Source organism: Balaenoptera acutorostrata, chromosome 7 (genome assembly GCF_949987535.1).
Source record: "Balaenoptera acutorostrata chromosome 7, mBalAcu1.1, whole genome shotgun sequence".
NCBI classification, from domain to species: Eukaryota; Metazoa; Chordata; class Mammalia; order Artiodactyla; family Balaenopteridae; genus Balaenoptera; species Balaenoptera acutorostrata.
In genome coordinates, this window is record NC_080070.1 from 24,323,562 (window position 1) to 24,340,776 (window position 17,215).

A 17,215-nucleotide genomic window follows, 5' to 3' on the forward strand; every position below is an offset into this window, starting at 1 on the left:
TTGAGAAGGGATCCTGCCTTTAAAGGGTCTGTCAGGTAAAGTAGAGAGCTGAGACAGTGCCGCATTTATCACACACGCCTTCATTCAGCCAGCATTTATCAAATGTGGTCATGGAGAGGCAGAGGACACAAGATTGATAAAATACGATTTCTGTCCTCAAAGAACTCCCTCGGGACTGAGGGGAGAGGAAAAAATGTCACAGGGAGTGGGGTAGACCTACAGAAGAAAGTGAGGCCCTAGAGGGGTCTTGCAGGGGAAAGGGAAGAAGAAACTTAAAAGAGGAGCCAGGAGGCAGACAGCCTATTGAGTGAAGAGGCGGGGGCGGGGGTGTTTGGAGCCAGGCCACGTGTGTTGGGTTTTCTTTGGCCTACTCACCACCATGTGCCGAAATGTCTGGGATGAGTTTAGAGTTGGGGGATCAGTTGAGTGAAATGCTGCTTTGCCCTGCTCTGGCTACTCAGTTGCTCCTTTACTCATTGGTCACACTTGCCTGTATCGGACCTCCCAGGATCAGGGAGCGAGGTCTGAGGCCGACCCTCAGATACAAGGTCACAGATGAGGGTAGTAAATGCAGCCAGAGATGTGCCCCAGGGCAGTATGAGAGCCGGGGGGCAGGTCTGGGAGGACAGGAAGGGGTTCGGGAAAGCTTCCCGTTGGCCAGGAAGATGAGGAGGGTGGAGAGGCAAGGGTGTTCCTGGGCAGAGTCCCAAACTGCAGCACGGCTGCCTGGGAAACTAGAGGTTGTGGAGAGGGTCAGAGGTTGTGAAGAGGGTTAGAGGTGGAGGGTGCAGTGAGGAATGGGCACAGTGCCCGACTGGGGGCTGGGGGGCTTTTTTGAATGAATGGGTAGGGAGGCTGGTGTCTGAACATATAGGCCTTGGAGGCCTTGTTAGGACACTTAGACTAGCCTGGAGAGAAGGGAGCCACAGAAGGGCCCTGGACCAGAGAGGGCCATAGTCCCTGTGATGTGACCCCACCCTTTGGCTGCAGTGTGGAGGGCTAGTTGGAGGGAGCTGGCTGGTGGGCCAGGAAGGCTAGTGGAGGGACCAGTTCAGGAGGGAGGCCCTAAGCAAGGTCAGGGCTGGAGGTGGGGAGCGAGCAGGCCCAGCTTTGACCCAGGACCTGGCTGGAGTGAAAGGTTGCTGGGTTTGTGCCTGCCTGCTGGGTGAGCAGCATTCCTGCTTGAGCCAGTGCTGTTTTAAGGTCCTAAAAATATTGAGAATATCCTTGAGATCAGGCTGAGTGGAAACTGGCCTCCTGGTGGTCCTAGGGCAGTCCTGTAGAACATAGTGTCCACCTCCCTCTCCGACCCACCAGCTCTCCAGGAATCTGAGGACCAAGCCCACATCCCTGGCATGCCCCACCCCAGCCCCTTCTTTCAAGCATTCTGTCAACATTCCAGACCTTCCCAAATAGATGGCCCAGGGGGGGCGGCTCTCTGCCCCAGGCCCTCCCCCTTGACCTGACTCAGTCCTCCAGGGGAGGGGCGGCCAGCCTCTGCCTCCCAGGGCCTTGTTCAGTGTCGGCAGCCAGAGGTGGCCAGCCGTGGGGAGCATCACACAAGGAACAGCCAGGCCTCTGCGACAGGCCGCACTTTATTTGTTTTCCGCCTAAACGGCTCCCAGCTGAGCCGCATGACATGTGCAAAAGCCCCCCAGAAAGCTGGGCCTCGCAGTGTGTAAAAAAAGGCCCCCCATGGGGCAGAGCTGTGCAATCTTTAAAAAAAAAAAAGAGAGAAATCAGTCCCCCAGGAAGCCTGGCTGGGATCTAAATTGCCCAGGGCCAGGGCACGCGCCAAGCCTGCTGCTGCTGGGTCCATTTTCTCCTCCGATTGTGCTTTCTCTTCCAAGTCCTTAACGCTCTGGGGTTGTGGCCACCAGAGGGGCCGGACGCAGTCCTCAGCGGCAAGGAGGCCCAGCTGGCAGTGCGGTTTGAGGGCGACCTCTCTCACACATGCAGACACCCCTAGACACGTGCTCCCCCACTGGCCTCAGCCCCGCCAGAAAACTCAGGGCTTCCCTGGCCCCCCAACCTCCAGTTCACCCTCATGTCACATCTGAGGCAGGGACACTGCCCTGAGACGGATGAGGCCTTCCAACCCGGGGGCCTGGCAGGGAGGGGGCAGTGCCACTCCTTCCACCCCCCGGGCAGGTGTTTGTGGTGTCTGATTCTGCGTGTGTGCATCTGGGTGTGGCCTATTTGTGTGTGTGTGTGTATGTGAGTGTGTTTGGCCAGAGGTGGGGGCCGAGGCTGGGGGAGGCACTTCTGGGATTCAGGGCACATTGACTTTGAAGGGGCTTCCAGGGACACTTTCGTCGCCCCACTTGACGATGAGGATGTAGTCCCCTTTCTCCTTGACGGTGTAGGTGACGTTGTACACCCGGTTCCCCATGTGCTTCACGTACACCTCCTCACAGGGGGTCTTGGGCCCGTGCACGCCCACCATCATCATGTTGGTGCCTGGAGAGAGAGGGAGCGAGGGACAGGCTCACCGCAGGCCCTTGGGCCCACGTTCCCGCGCACCTGCCCGCCCTGGGGTCTGCCCCTTTCCCCCCGCTGCCTGCCTGCTTTGCTGCAGTCCACGGTGAACGAGTTCTTCTGGCCCACAAAGGCCTGGGACAGCCCAGGGCCCCGTGTCACCACCTTGCTGGCATCTGAGGAGAACTTGGGGATGGAGCTATAGCTGGAACCCCGACTTGAGGACGACTTGGTCACAGTCTCCACCAGGACCGTGGATGTTTCGTGAAGGCTGTGGCCTCCAGACAGCCGGGGACCTGAGAGGCAGAGTGGGGTGGCCACGAGCCTAGTCAGAGGCCTGCTCTTCCCCGGGGGTAGGCCGTGTGCCGGCGCCGACAGCCCCGCGTTCCCTTCCTCAGCTGCGGCGTGCGAGGAGTGGCAGCCCGTTCCAAACAGGGCTCCAGGGCAGGCTTATCTCGAGGTCTGGAGCCTCGATGGCTACCCCCCTCCACTTCTGGGCTTTGCCTGGGACCCCAAGTCACAGGGTAGAGTCCTGCTTTAAAAAGGAACATGTGTCCAACTAATCCTTCACGCAGCTTCCAAAAGGAAAGCTGGCTGAATCTTTACTGAGCTCTTGTCTTCTTGGAAGCCAGAAATGTGGGAAGAGGAGGGCAGAAAGTTAAGTGAAAGCTTGGGGAGCCACCGCAGGGAAAAGATGAGTCAAGTGATGGACAATAAAGAGGAAGGATTTGATTTTTTTAAAATGATGTACATGAGTCCACGTGGAGAATGGGGTGACGTATAAAGCCAGGCCCACTTTATTCCTGGTAACCTGACCCCAATGTTTGGGGCATATGACCCGGATGTGAATGGCCACTGGAGCCAGCCAGTATGGAATGGGCTGGAGGGACCTTCCCCCACCCAGGACACTCACCTGTGACTTTGGCCTTGAAGGGGCTTCCCACGATGTGCTGGGGGCCACCATACTTGATGGCAATGAGGTAGTTGCCAGGGGCCATGGGAGTGTAAGTGACCGCGTGGCCCTCAGGACATTCCCGACAGTCCAGCTGCACCTTGGAGGGGCCGTCGATGGTGACAGACAAGGCCCCCGAGCCCGCATTCAAGGTGTTGACAATGAACTCCGATGACACTCCTGGGGACCAGAGGTAGCAAGGGTGTAGACAGGAAGGGCTTGGGGCCCAGAACTGGGATGGGCGCAGGCTCCCCAGAGCAAGTCTGTGCCGGGACTCGGGCTCAGCAGCGCTGCCCCACCTCTGGGGCAGACCAATGTCCACCCCTCCTCCCCAGCCCTAGGCACTCACCTGTAGTGCCTCCCTCGAGCCCAGGACCATAGGCTGACACCAAGCCTGGGTCCCCAGCCTGGCTCTGCTCCCCAACTCGGATCTTGAAGGGACTGCCAGGGATGTGGGCACCGTTGAACTTGACGTCAATGGAGTGGACGCCATTCTCATGGGGGATGAAACGGATGGTGTGCTTGTCTGTGGGTCAGAGGTTGGTGGGTGAGCCTTTGTCCTTCCCTCCCCTTCCCAGAAGGCCCTAGCCTGGCAGGGGCAGGGCCAGCTCACCACTGTCCAGCTCGGAGACGTAGCACTCCTCCACCGCACCCGAGGGCGTGTGCACCCTAGCATCAATCACGCCCCGTGCACCGTTCAGCTGCACCGCAAAGGACGCTGGCTGGTTCACCTTGAGCCCCGTCTCCTGCAGAGGCCACAGAGGGTGCTCAGACTCCTGGGAGGGTCTGGAGGGCTCGTCTCTGCAGCCCCGCACTGATCTCACTGCACGCCCAGCCCGGATGCTCCCTCCTCCCGCCCCCAGCCTGGACCTGCCGCCCGGCCCAGCTCAGGGAGGCTCTGAACAGGGCTGTGATGGGAGGTGGAGGCTGGGTCTGTGGCCTTGGCATCCACCTGCTATGAGGTGGGGCCACCTGGCTGTGGCTGGGCATGGTGGGGATGACACATGATGTGCCCTGTCCTGGTTGAGGAGGTAAGACCCAGAAACCATAAAGCAGGCCTGTCGGCAGAGAAGCCAGTGCTAGGACGGTGCTGTGTGTGGACCGCGAACACTCAGTAGCTGGGATGAGGAAGGAGGGGTGTGGCCTAGACTGCCCTGGGGGCACTCGATGGGGGAGGTGGGCCAATGGGGAGGCTCCCAGGGGAGGTGAAGATTGGGGCACAGAGCCCAGTTCTAGAGTAGGGGTAGGGGACCGGGGAGGAGAGGCACAAGGGCTCCTGAGGGGCAGCTAGAAGGGGGAATGGAGCCCCCTGCTGTACAGACACTGGGAGAGAGGGGACATCTGTCTGTCTGGACCTTCCAAGGTCACCGCTAAGTCCCTGGCCACATGGGCCTGCCATCCTTTACTTCTGCCCATCTCTCAGGGTGGCAGAGGGGCCGCACTCCCAGGCACACACCTGGAGGCTAGTGACGGTGAGACGGCGAGCGTCGTCTGAGAGGGAGGCCACGGGTACCACAAAAGGGCTGTCTGGGATGTGCTCATCGTTGAACTTGATGGAGACCTCATAGTCACCTGGGGAGGGAAGGCCAATCAGCACAGGCCCCAGGACTGGGGACAGCAGGGTGGAACCCCCTCCACCCTGGCCTCATCCCAGAACAAGCTCTGGGGTTGGAGCTCAGCTCTGGAGACAGACGTGCATTCCCAGGAGTGTGGGGTGGAGGGAGACAGGGCAGAGAAAGAGCGGCATCCCAGGTGAAGAGTTGGTTCAGTAGCCCCATCTCCTGCCTGGGCGAGCAGAAACCCAGTCTGGAAGATCAGACAGGCCCAGCCCCGTGGTGGACACCCACCTGGTTCCTGGACGACATAGGAGACCCCACAGGAGCCATCTTTGCGGTCCTCAAATGCAATCTCCGCCTTGCTGGGACCCTCCACAGCAATAGACAGGCCCCCGGCACCCGCTTCTCGGGTCCAGATGCTGAACTCGGCTGGAGATGGAAACGGGACAGGGGCAGCTCCTCAGCACCATCGTCCACCCTGGTGGCTGCCCTGCCCCCGCCCCCCGTCCTGGCCCCCTGCCCCTTACCTGGCACGCCAGCCACCCCTCGCTCCAGCCCTGTGCCTCCAGCTCGCACCTTGTGGGCACCGCCTTCACCCAGTGGCCCCACGGTGAACTGAAAGGGGCTGCCTGGCACATGCTGGCCGCGGTACTTGACCGTGACCGTGTGGGGCCCCATCTCCTGGGGCACAAAGCGCACACTGTACGCGCTGTCCTCCCCCTCCACAATCTCTGCGGCTTCTGTCTTGCCTGACGGGCTGGTCACCTGTGCGGTCATGTCCTGAGAGCTGGCCTCACCTGCAGTGGGTGGGGAGTGTCAGGGCGACACGGGGGCTGCTCCTGGCCCTGGCCCTTCCCTCCCTCCCTCAGTAAAACCCCCTCCTCCACTCAGACCAACAGCCTCCCCCTCCTGTCCCACGGGACGGAGAGCCCAGCCTCCCTGTGAAGACCCCAGCCCGGCCCCGCTCACCCTCCTGCTGCCGGGTGATGCTGCCAAAAGAGCCCAGGCGTTCCCGGCCCAGGAAGTCCCCGAAGACTGCGGGGAAGGGGTCTCCGCCAACCTGGGTGGACTCCTCCACCCGCACCTCGCGCTTGGTCTCCCCGCCCCGAGTCTTGCTGATCTCCGTGCGCTCTGTGCGGGTGTACGTGTGGCTGCTGCGCGTGAAGGTGCGCGTCAGGCGCTCCTGGGCCGACACCATCTGGAACCAGTTCCCTGTGCGATGCGTGGAGCGAGGTGAGAAACGAGCCAGCAGGACAGAGGCCGTGGGGGCAGGCCCTGGGCCTTCCCCATCGCCCTGCCACCACCCCCCACCGGCTCCTTCTGCCTCCCACCTGGGATCTTGAGGTTGAGGTCACAGGTGCTGCCGATGGTGGCAATGGACGGCGCCTGCCTGCGCCGGGTGATGCTTTCCTTCATGCGGCCCTCGCCGGTAACCTTCACCGTGAAGGGGCTTCCTGTAAGGGAGAAAGGGAGGGTCGGGCGTCTCAGATCACTCGACACGGGCCTCCTGGCCTGTCCCAGCGGCAGCCCAGCGCCTTACCAGGCACGTGCTTGTCGGCAAACTTGATGTTGATGATGTAGGTGCCGGGTTCAGTGGGGCAGTAGGTAACTTTGCACGTGCCGTCCTCCATATCCTCACAGTTGATGTCCACCTTGCTAGGGCCTTCAATACTCAGCCCCAGGCCCCCATAACCTAGCGGGGAACAAGGGGCACGTCTCCCTCAGTCCCCACTGCCGTTCTGCTCCCTCCTCCCCAAACTACAGGCTCTGTCCAGAACAGGCACCCAAGGTGTATCACAACCACTAACAAAAGGTGGCTCAGCAGGAGGAGAAGGGGTGAGCCAGGCACTGACCCAGAGGGTCGGGGATAGGTAGTCTGGAAAATTCCTTAAGGCAGGTCTCTTGGGTTCTAGTGAGCAAGGAAGAGACAAACTCAGTAAAGCTGAGCTTTCTCTGAAACATGGGAGAAGTGACATGGGGACATTCACTCTCCCCAAAGGAGCCCCAGAATGTGAATCTCAGCAGAGACCGCCAGGAAGTTCGGGGAGGAGTGTATGGCCAAGGGGCACAGGGCAGGAAAGGACCAGTCGTCACTGGAGGCACCAGCTGAAATGAGGGGTCTCTGGGGCAAGAAGCACCTGCATTACGAGTGTCCACGATGAACTCCGCCACCTGGAACGTGTGTCCCTCGGACAGGCCCTTGCCCCAGACCCGCACCTTGCTGGCATCCCCGATCTCAGATGGTCCCACCAGGATCTTGAAGGGGCTGTTAGTGACGTGCTTGCCGCTCTTACGCACGCTCACCACGTGCTCCCCAACCTCCTTGGGGGTGAAGGAGATGCCTGTTGGGAGGGAGGTCAGGCATGAATGGAGCCCTGGGCATGGCAGTGTTCCTTCGCGGGTGCCCCCGCCTTCCTCCCCCCACCCCCGCCGCCCCGGGCCCCTCCTGTGGCCCCTTGCTCACCAATGTGCCGGTTGGGCAGGCGCTTCAGCAGGCAGGGCTCCTCGTTGCCCGAGGGGGCACGGATGCTGGCGGTCAGCAGGCTCAGGTCGCTCTCTGTGATCTTCAGTGACACATCCGTGGAGGTGCCCACGTTCAGCTGTGACGTCCTCATCGAGTCATCGCCTGGGGGAGAGTTGGCATGTCAGGCGGTGTGACTCCAGGCAGGCCCTGCCCTCATGGAGATCAGGAGACTTCCTGGCAGCCCCTGCTGGACTCAGCAGAGACTGGGGACCACCCAGAGGCACAGAAAGACCAGGGAGAGCACAGTCTCCATTCACACCCAGCTCCTCTGGGGATGCCCCAGTCCTGAATGGGTTAAATCCCTAATTTACACGAATGTAAATCCTGAGTCACATGATTGTGTGGAACCAAAAAACTAGACTGGGCCAGACAGCCCAGACCCCTTTCCCGCTGTGTGGCTCTGATGAAGTTGCTCAGCCCCTCTGGGCCTACTGCCTTCCTCATCTATCAAAAGGGATTATCAGTACCCTGACTTAAAAGACTCAACAAGATATGTTTTCAGAGGGTGGCTGGATGTTTCTCACCTGCTCTAGAGGCTAGAGTGTTCCTTACATTTATCCAAAAATGACCTCTTCCACCTCGAGGGGGCCCTACCCTAATGCCCCGGTGACTTGAACATGCTGGGCTTGCACATCCGTTGTGTGCTGGGGTGTGTGCGGCAGGCTGTGTGCCCACACGTCCACCCACCTGTGATCTTGGCTGTGAAGGGGCTCCCCGGAATGTGCTTGTCGTCAAAGCGCACGATGATGCTGTAGTCTCCAGGTGCCGTGGGGAGGTAGGACACGGTGCAGGTGCCGTCCTTGTTGTCCTTGCAGGTGATCTCTGCCTTGGACGGGCCCTCCACGGCCAGGGACAGACCCCCTGTGGGCAGAGGGAGGGCTGAGATCAGAGGTCCTGCCCTCACCCCTGCACTGGCTGCCCTCACCCAGCTCCCCTCACCTTCCCCAGCATCCTTGGTGACAATGGTGAAGGTGGCCGGCTTGTTGACCATGCCATGGCTCAGGCCTGGCCCATAGGCACTGACGTGGCGGCTGTTGATGGCATCCACGTAGAACTGCAGGGGGCTCCCTGGGGGTGGTCGGAGAAAGAGGGCTGGGTCAATAGTGAGGACAGGAGCTGCCTGAGCCCACCTCGGCCCCCGCACCTCCCCACAGGCTCCCTGCTGAGCCCTGCATCTCTGCCACAGGGGCCTCCCACCAGGGCACCAGACTTCCCAGGCCTCACATGGTGTCTGCACACAGCAGGTGCTCAATAAAGATTTGTTGAAAGAAGGCAGATGAGGACGAAGTCACTATGGGCTCCTCTCAGCCCAGCCAAGCCCAGCCTGGCCCCCGACTCACCAGGGATGTGGTTGCCGTCATACTTGATCCCCATCTGGTGCAGGCCTTTCTCGGTGGGTGCGTACCTCACCGTGATGGTGCCATCCTTGTTGTCAGTGATGCTGGGCCGGGCGGTCTTCCCGGAGGGCATCCGTACCTCCCCTGCCAGACAGACAGTTAAGTGGGGGACCCCAGTTTCTCCTACCTCAACCCCCTTTGCTGTCCCAGCCTCCCACTCCTGTGTGGTTCTGCTTCTACCCCAGAGGTCAGGCACCAGGAGACAGCCTGGAGCATCAGGATGAGCCCTGACCTGGGAGACAGAAGGCTGGAGTCAGTTCCAGCTCTGCTCAACTTGCTGTGTGACCCTGGGTAGCTTACTTCTCTGCTCTGGGCCCCAGCTTTCATCTCTAAAGAAGGAGCTGGGCCTGGATGCAGGTGTCCTCCCTTTGAGCCCTCATACCTCAAGGCCCCGGGACAGTACCTGTGAGCTCCCCTTTCTGCACAGTGAAGGGGATGACCAGGTTGAAGGGTCTCAGCATGGACTCCATGGGCTCCACGGGCACCACTGGCTCCTCTGTGGCCTGTGGCAGGTGAGAGGGAACAGTCATTGGCTGGGGAAGGCCTGGGGAGCTTGGCCTGAGCCATGACTGAAGTCAGAGAAAATGAGCAAAGAAAAAGATGGTTAATGGTGAAACCAGAGGGCAGGAGAGGCACGTCAGCTGCAAGAGAAGAGGTGCCGTGCCCAGCTTGGGGATCCGTCTGCCCAGCCTGACTCCCGCCTGCTCCCCAAGATGACCCCAAAACCATGCCCCAGTCCTGGCCACTGAAGAAGAGAAAGAAGAAATGAAGGAAGAGAAGGAGGGGAGTGAGGTGTGGCCTGGGTGGGAGGTGGCAGTACCCAGTGTGCAGGGTAGGTAATGGGCCGGTGCAGCTGCAGCAAGTCAGAGGGCTCCTCCACGCGGGGCATGGAGTCACACGCCTGGGAAGCCAGGCGCGGGAGGGCACAGGACGTAGCAAGCCGGTACATGCCAGCTCGAGTGACCACGAGCTGACGCAGAGAATGGCCCAGGGACCTGAAATCCCGGGCTGCCCACGGGGCAGGATGGATATCTTGGGTGCTTTACCCTCTGGAGGGCTTCATCGTCCTGCAGGGCCACCCTGGGGAGATGTACAGGGACAGTGGGCCCGAGGGTCAGAAGGAACACGGCAAGTTCCACCAGAGAGAGCTGACCAACCACCAGAGGAGCCAGAAGCAGGGCTGTGCTCACCTCCTGGGTTGGGAGGCTGCAGGGAAAGCAAAGACTTGACTCGGGGGCATTCTGGGTCCCGGATCCATCAGACGTGGGGAGAGGTTCTGGGATCCCCTGCTACCACTAAGAGGGCCCGGCCCACCTCCCCAGCCGCCCTAGTCCCACTGTGGCCGTGGAGCTTACCAGCACGTGGAAGGGACTGTTGGGGACGTGCTCGCCTCCAAAGCGGATGGTGATGACGTACTTGCCCGGCTTGGGCGCTGTGTAGTAGATGTCGAAGGTGCCGTCGTGGTTCTCAACCACATCCACGTCGAGCTCCGCCCCATCCGGCGTGGACACTGTGCACGTCACCTTCCCCTTGCCTGCTGCCTTGGCGTCCACCGTGATCACCGTCTCCTCCCCAATCTGGATGCGGGGGCCCAGGCAGGCACCTGCCACACAGGAGTGCCCGGTCAGGGGTCCGCGGTACCTGTGCCCAGCCCCCCGCAGTTCCCAGCTCCCCCACCACCTCAGCCCGCAGCAGAAAGAGAGGAGAAGGGGCACTCACCCAGGCCGTGGCCTCCAATGGACACTGGAAATGGAGAAGAGTGTAAGCCACACAGTGCTCAGGATGGGGGTGGGTGGGGAGGGGGAGGGGCAGGGGAGGCGGGGTGAGTGCCCACCTGTGACCAGGCACTTGCTGGCGTCCCCAGTGGGCAGGGCATGGATGCGGAAGGGCGAGTAGGGGATCTCATCGCCGCCATACTTGATGGTGATGGTGTACCGGCCACTCATGTCCGGGAGGTAGGACACGGTGTACGTGCCATCCCCATTGTCTCGGATGTTGGCCTTCTTGGGCTTACCCTCAGGGTCCTGGGGGAGGAGCAGAGGTCAAGGCCAGCCTGTGCCCAGAGCCTGACCTGAGAGAGGGGCGGCACATGGACTCACCAGGATCTGGACAGTGAGCAAGCCCTCCCCAGCATCGCGGGCATCGATGGTGAACTCCACAGGCAGGCTGGCAGGGATGCCAGAGGCATTGAGCCCGGGGCCGCTGGCCCGCACCTTGCTGGCATCGTGGGCTGGAAGCACCTTGATCTTGAAGGGGCTTGAGGGGCAGAAGGGACGGACAGTTGGCTCAAGCTCGGGGGCAGAGGGAATCCCGTCTCGTTTGGGGCCTGGAGTCCTCCCCACATTCATGAGCAGGGGAGATGACAACTGGCAGGGAGGAGGGACCAGGTCACAGCCTGAGTCTGGGGGAGGGTCACACAGGTGTGCCCCTGACAAAGCCTGAGCATTTCTTCTCCATTCTCCAGGAAGATGCCGTGAACTGTTTAAAGAGGAGGATGCAGGAGGCTGCCCTCTCCCACCTTTTTGTAGCTACATGGTGCCTTTTCCCAAGGCACTAATTTTGTAAATTTTGTATCTACATGGGGGGACAGCCCAGCCAGAGGAGAGCCCCTGGGGCTGTGCCACCTCCGGGGTGGAGAAGACAGGCAGGGGGCCCTGAGGAAGAGCGGGATGGGGCAGCAGAGACAGGGTGAGGCGAAGACAAGTAGGAGGGGTGTTTCCAGGGCCCTGCAGTGGCCCTGCAGGTGCGGCCCTGGTGGGCGCTCCCCAGAGCTCAGCACAGCACAGGAGCCCAAAGCTGGGCCTCACCTGCGTGGCACCTCCTGGTCGGCGTACTTGACAGCTACTGTGTAGGGCCCGTCGGTGGCTGGGGTGTAGTGGACGGTGTGAGTGCCATCTCCATTGTCACGCACCTCCACAGGCTCAGCCACACCTGGGCAAGGGGAGCAGGGTCAGCAAAGCCTCTTGGCACCCTTTCTGCCTCCCTCCACCCTGCCCCAGACATTCCATACCTGTGGGGCTCAGCACGGCCACCTGCAGGGCGGCCCGGCCAGCTTGGCTGCAGTCCACCCTGAAGGTCTGGGGTACCCGGGCCCTGACACCGGCTCCCAGCCCTGGGCCTGAGCACTTCACCTTCCCAGGGTCCACCACATCCTTCACTGGCACCCGGAATGGACTCCCTGCAAGGAGAGGGACATCAGCCCCTACCCCCTGCCCAGGAGGGTCTCCCTGACACCGAGGAACGAGGAGGAGGACGCCTTCCCTGCCTTTGAAATGCCCCAGGGAGACCAGACCAAATGTGCAAAGGCTTAGGGACTTGCTAAGAAAAATGTAAACAAGGAAAATAAACTTGGCTACTTGGCTACAGACTGCGGCTGGGCAAATCACTTATTTAGACCACAAGCCTGGAAGAAGGCCTTCCTAAATTAGTAAAATGTTAAAAGTGGAGTATTTGTAAAAGAAAATGCATTTTTGCCAGCGTGAATTAGATGAGGAGAAATGTCCAATTTCAGCAGGCCCGAGTTATGCCATAATTGAAGACATAACCCCGCCCTCTCCACCCCTACCCCTGCCCCTGCCCTGAGCAACTCGGCCACACAGGAGGGCAGAGGGGTTCCTTGCTTTGCAGACAGTGAGAGGGAGAGGGTGTGAGAGGCTGTCCTTGCTGAGCCAGCGACAGAGGCTTGGGCTGTGTCTGAGTGACCGAACCCACGAGGTCTGGCGCTCCAGACAAAGGGCCAAGACACCAGTGCTGGACCTCTGGAAATGAACTGCGCCCACCGCCCTGCCTCTTGGCCATGACTGCAGCGCTTGCCTGCTCCACGTCCTCCCTGCTGGCTGGGCTCGGGGCTTTCCTGCTCTAGGGATGAGTCCCCACACCTGACTTCCTTCCAGTTTCTCTCTCGCTGAGCAGGCCTCCTGCTGCCCTCCCCGAGTCCCACCGATCCCATGCACACCTGGGATGGGCCGGCCCCCAAAGGTGATGTTGACGTCATAGTCTCCAGGGGTGAAAGGGATGTACTCCACGGTGCAGCTACCATCCTTGTTGTCCTTGCAGGACATCTTGGCTTCCGACGGGCCCTCAATGGCTAGGCCTAGGCCCCCAGTGCCAGCTCCCCTACAAGATGACACCCCTATATCAGCTCCGCTAGGACCAGTGAGTGGGGATGGAGGAGAAGCTGAATGGGGGCTGGGGGCCCAGCTGAGAAGGGACTAGCTACAGGGGCTGGGACACTGGGGGAGGTTTGCACCCTTGACAGGGGATAGGCTGGGGATGAGGCACACACAGAAGGATGAAGGGGGAGGGCAGGTGGCTGGGATCAGGGTGGCCACAGCATCAGGGTCAAGGTTAGGAAAGGTGGGGGGAGGAATACCTCGTTTCCACAGTGAAGCGGTTAGCCTTGTTGACCAAGCCACCCTCCAGGCCTGGCCCGAAGGCCCGGACGCGAGTGGGGTCACAGCCCTCAGTCACGCCCACTCGGAAGGGGCTCTTGGGCACAGCTACGTCATCATACAGCACCTCCACCAAATGCACTCCTGGAAGCCAGCCACACGGTGCAAGTCAGGGTGTGCGAGGCCCCTACCTCCCCAACCCCCTGAAAATGCTGGCATCAGATCCCCACCATCCCCGCTCAGCCCAGCCCCTCACCCTCTTCATAGGCCGTGTACTGCACTCGGTAGGTGCCATCCCCGTTGTCTGTCATGTAGGTGTCCGTCTTAGCGCCCGAGGGGTTGAGTACGCGAGCCGTCACGTGGTTCCCACCCGTGGCTGTTAGGGATCTTGCGTCCACAGTGAACTCAGTGGTCACCTCACGCAGGACACCTGGCTCCCAGGAGACGAGAGCTCAGCATAGGTTGGGGGCAGCCTTCACACAGCTGCTCACCCCTGCCCGCCCTCCCTCCCCAACTCCGAGGCCGCCCCTCCTCCCCACCTGCTGCTCCCCAGCCTGAGCCCTGCCACCCCTCGGCCCTGCGAGCTCCGGGCCCCGCCTCCCACTGCCCCTGCCTCCGCTCCCCTCACCACACAGAGACACTCTGTTCACCTGAGTCTCCGCACCAGGCTGTGCGCCCCTTGAGGGCGGGTCTGGGTCTTATGTTCCTCTGCACACCCCCCATGCCTAGCCCAGGGTCTGGCCCCCAGCAGATGGTAACTCACAGTCACCGAACTGAGCTGAACTGTCTCCTGACTCATCACCCTCAACCCCAAAGCTTTCCCTCTGTACCATGGAGAGCAAGGTTCTTAGCTTTCTCAGATCAGCTGATGAAAGTTGCGAATCTCCCCAGGAAAATGCAATTTTGCCACAAGACCAGAGGTGAAGCTCCACGTCCTGCCTTTGGCTTAGGCACCTTCTTCTGGGGTATCTGAGCCCTAAAGACTCAGCACTGCCCCAAAGCCCTCCCTTTACCCCCCCCCAAGCCCTCAGCCCTGCTTCCCTCCCTCCCTGACTGGCGATGTGACCAGCTCCAGGCTCCTCTCTCACTCACCGTGGGGCTCCACACCGGGTCCCGAGACCTTGACTCCACTAGTGTCGACAGCGGGCTGCACGTGGACGCGGGTGGGGAATTTGGGTACGGGGTGCCCGCCATACTTGATGGTAATGGTGTAGGTGCCGGGGAAGGCAGGGCTGTAGGTGATGTGGTAGGTGCCATCGGCATTGTTGTGGATCAGCACCTCGGCCTTGACGCCGGCGTCCGACAGGATCTCGATGGTCAGCTCAGCCTCGCCCGCCTCCGAGCAGTCCACAGTGAAGGTGGCTGCCTCGCCAGCCTTGCCGCGCTCCAGGCCTGGACCACTGGCCCGCACCTTGCTCGGGTCGAACACGGGCCGGATGGTAGCCTTAAAGGGCGAGCCGGGGATGTGGGCTTCAGCGAACAGGATGTTGATGGTGTACTCGCCCGGCTCCGTGGGCAGGTAGCTGACAGCACACGAGCCATCGCCATTGTCCTGGCACTCGATCTTGGCCTCGCAGGGGCCCTCCACGGTCAGCCCCAGGCCACCTGTGCCCGCCCCCTTGGTGTCGATGGAGAATGGCGCTGGCGTGCCTACCTGCCCGCCCTTGAGACCAGGGCCGTAAGCACAAACCTAAAAGAAGGAACAGGTGTGTGGGTTACCTATACCTGACCTCGCCCACGAGGCCTTCATGGCTCTCAAATCAGCTAAGCACTTTCAACTGTAGCAGCTACCACAGGCTGAGTCCTTATAACAATTCCAGGCGAGAAAACGCAGGTAGAGAGATTAAATAATTTGTCCCAGCTGGTGGACCTGGGATTGAAGCCCAGGTCGGATCCAAGGCCAGGCTTTTAATAGCTGAGCTGTCTCGATATAAGCTTTTATATGTAGGATGGATAAACAACAAGGTCCTACTGTATAGCACAGAGCACTATATTCAGTAACCTATGACAGGGACTTCCCTGTCCGTCCAGTGGTTAGGACACTGTGCTTCCACTGCAGGGGGCATGGGTTTGATCCCTGGTCGGAGACCTAAGATCCCACATGCTGCTCAGTGCGGCCAAAAAAAAAAATCCTACGACCAACCATAATGGAAAAGAATATTAAAAAAAAGAATGTACATATATGTATAACTGAATCACTTTGCTGTACAGCAGTAATTAACACAACATTATAAATCAACTATACTTCAATACAAATACAAAAAACAAAACCAAAAAAAAACTAAGCAGTCTCAAAAGCAGGTCCTGAGGTGGGGGACTGCCTCGGCCCTGGGTCCTAGGTTATGCTCACTCCAGGACATAAGGCCCTCTGGCCTCTGCCCCTGTGACTTACCCAACTTCACTAGAAGCCCCCAACTCCCAGCTCCCACCAGCCCCTATTTCCTCACCTTGGAGGGGTCAGGGGGCAGGACACCCTCCACGGCGAAGGGGCTGCCAGGCACCGGGTGACCATCGTAGGTGATGTCCACCTTGTAGGGCCCCTCCTCAGGGGGCATGTAGCGCACAGCCTGGGCTTCAGCTCCACCCCCGGGCTCCAGCTTGCAGGGGATGGGTCGTCGGGAGGGTGAGGTCATCCGCACGTCCAGCTGACCCTGACCACCAGCCCCTCGTGTGTTCACAGAAAATGCCTGTTCTTGTCCCACAGCCACCTCTGTGTAGACGGCAAGGGACACCGTGAGCAGAGACTGCAACCCACTGCCCCCCCCAGCTCTCCTCACTCCCAGGGCAGCTCTTGCCCCACTTACTGCTGTTGAGGCCTTGAACTTTGACTTTGCTGAGGTCCAGCGGGGGTGCCACATTCACCACAAAGGGGCTCTTGGGGACAGGGTCTCCACCATAGGTCACTGTCACTGTCATGTTGCCCTATTGGGTACAACAGGAGGTCAGAACTGGGTGGCTTAGGCACAGCCTGGCAACATGCCTTTGGCCGATGTGGACCAGAGGCTCAGAGATCCACAGCAAGAGAGGATGGGAGGCAGGAAAGGGCAAGATCTGGGAGGCTAGATGCAGAACGGGCCCTGTAAGACTGAAGGAAGGAGACCCACGACCCCATAGCCGGGACGGCTGGAGCATGGAGGGGGCGGACACACCTGCTGCACGGCCGTGTACTTGACAGTGTAGGAGTAGTCGTGGTTGTCGATGATTTCAAAGTCTCGCACAGCTTCTCCCTTGGCAGCCCCGGCAAAGTGCACGTCCAGCTTGGCCTTGCCGGCTCCCTTGGTCAGCACCGTGAAGTGAGTGGGCTTCCCAACTTCCACACCTGGGGAGTCACCCCGAGATGGTGGTGAGGGGCTGGCGGCCACCTAGCCCCACCCCCAGCCCAGCCCAGCCCCGACTCGGACACCTACCTGTGCGGTTCAGCCCAGGGCCCTCAGCCTTGACCTTGCTGGCATCATGGGATGGGTCCACCTTGATATGGAAGGGGCTGGCAGGGATCTCCTGGAGGGAGAAAAAGCTTGGTCAGGGTGGACACGAGTAGTCTCTGAAAAAGCGTCCTTTGTTTCCTCTGCGGCACGCTGCCTACACATAGGAAGTGCACGATCAACGGCTGTAGAATTGTCCCCAAACGACTGCCTCTTAAGCTGCTGACTGAGATGTGGGCCGGGGCAGGGTGGGGCGTGCAGCCACCCGTGACAACCAAAACCCAAGCGTAGGGTACCTGGTTGGCAAACAACACCATGATGGTGTAGCGGCCGGCCCCTGGGGGTGTGTACTTGACTGTGAAGGTGTCATTGTCATTCTTGATGATGTCAAAGTCGATGTCAGCCTCTGCAGGGCCCACCACGCCGGGGGCGCACTTGATGCCAATGCTCACATCACCTGAGGGGAGGCAGGCACGAGGCCATGAGTCGGGGGCT

General features: G+C 60.4%; 1 protein-coding gene across 2 annotated transcripts in view; it reads right to left on the bottom strand.

Moving 5' to 3' along the window:
* Window positions 1-1,577: 1,577 nt before the first annotated feature.
* Window positions 1,578-17,215, bottom strand: part of FLNC (filamin C) — a 28,269-nt gene continuing 12,631 nt past the window's right edge. For both annotated transcript variants that reach the window (XM_007177190.2, XM_057550271.1), the window contains 32 exons: window positions 17,017-17,177; window positions 16,706-16,796; window positions 16,448-16,617; window positions 16,103-16,220; window positions 15,746-16,008; window positions 14,391-14,988; window positions 13,555-13,728; window positions 13,280-13,442; window positions 12,863-13,023; window positions 11,918-12,085; window positions 11,715-11,838; window positions 11,007-11,163; window positions 10,742-10,931; window positions 10,627-10,650; window positions 10,263-10,510; window positions 9,311-9,410; window positions 8,851-8,991; window positions 8,450-8,578; window positions 8,198-8,371; window positions 7,451-7,612; window positions 7,125-7,328; window positions 6,527-6,679; window positions 6,318-6,440; window positions 5,956-6,198; window positions 5,514-5,783; window positions 5,278-5,415; window positions 4,887-5,002; window positions 4,044-4,176; window positions 3,780-3,956; window positions 3,392-3,610; window positions 2,565-2,774; window positions 1,578-2,460 (listed from right to left, as the gene is read on the bottom strand). In XM_007177190.2, coding sequence (XP_007177252.2) covers window positions 2,273-2,460; window positions 2,565-2,774; window positions 3,392-3,610; window positions 3,780-3,956; window positions 4,044-4,176; window positions 4,887-5,002; window positions 5,278-5,415; window positions 5,514-5,783; window positions 5,956-6,198; window positions 6,318-6,440; window positions 6,527-6,679; window positions 7,125-7,328; window positions 7,451-7,612; window positions 8,198-8,371; window positions 8,450-8,578; window positions 8,851-8,991; window positions 9,311-9,410; window positions 10,263-10,510; window positions 10,627-10,650; window positions 10,742-10,931; window positions 11,007-11,163; window positions 11,715-11,838; window positions 11,918-12,085; window positions 12,863-13,023; window positions 13,280-13,442; window positions 13,555-13,728; window positions 14,391-14,988; window positions 15,746-16,008; window positions 16,103-16,220; window positions 16,448-16,617; window positions 16,706-16,796; window positions 17,017-17,177 — 5,690 coding nt within the window. In that variant the 3' untranslated portion in view covers window positions 1,578-2,272. The remainder of the gene's footprint in view (window positions 2,461-2,564; window positions 2,775-3,391; window positions 3,611-3,779; window positions 3,957-4,043; window positions 4,177-4,886; window positions 5,003-5,277; window positions 5,416-5,513; window positions 5,784-5,955; window positions 6,199-6,317; window positions 6,441-6,526; window positions 6,680-7,124; window positions 7,329-7,450; window positions 7,613-8,197; window positions 8,372-8,449; window positions 8,579-8,850; window positions 8,992-9,310; window positions 9,411-10,262; window positions 10,511-10,626; window positions 10,651-10,741; window positions 10,932-11,006; window positions 11,164-11,714; window positions 11,839-11,917; window positions 12,086-12,862; window positions 13,024-13,279; window positions 13,443-13,554; window positions 13,729-14,390; window positions 14,989-15,745; window positions 16,009-16,102; window positions 16,221-16,447; window positions 16,618-16,705; window positions 16,797-17,016; window positions 17,178-17,215) is intronic.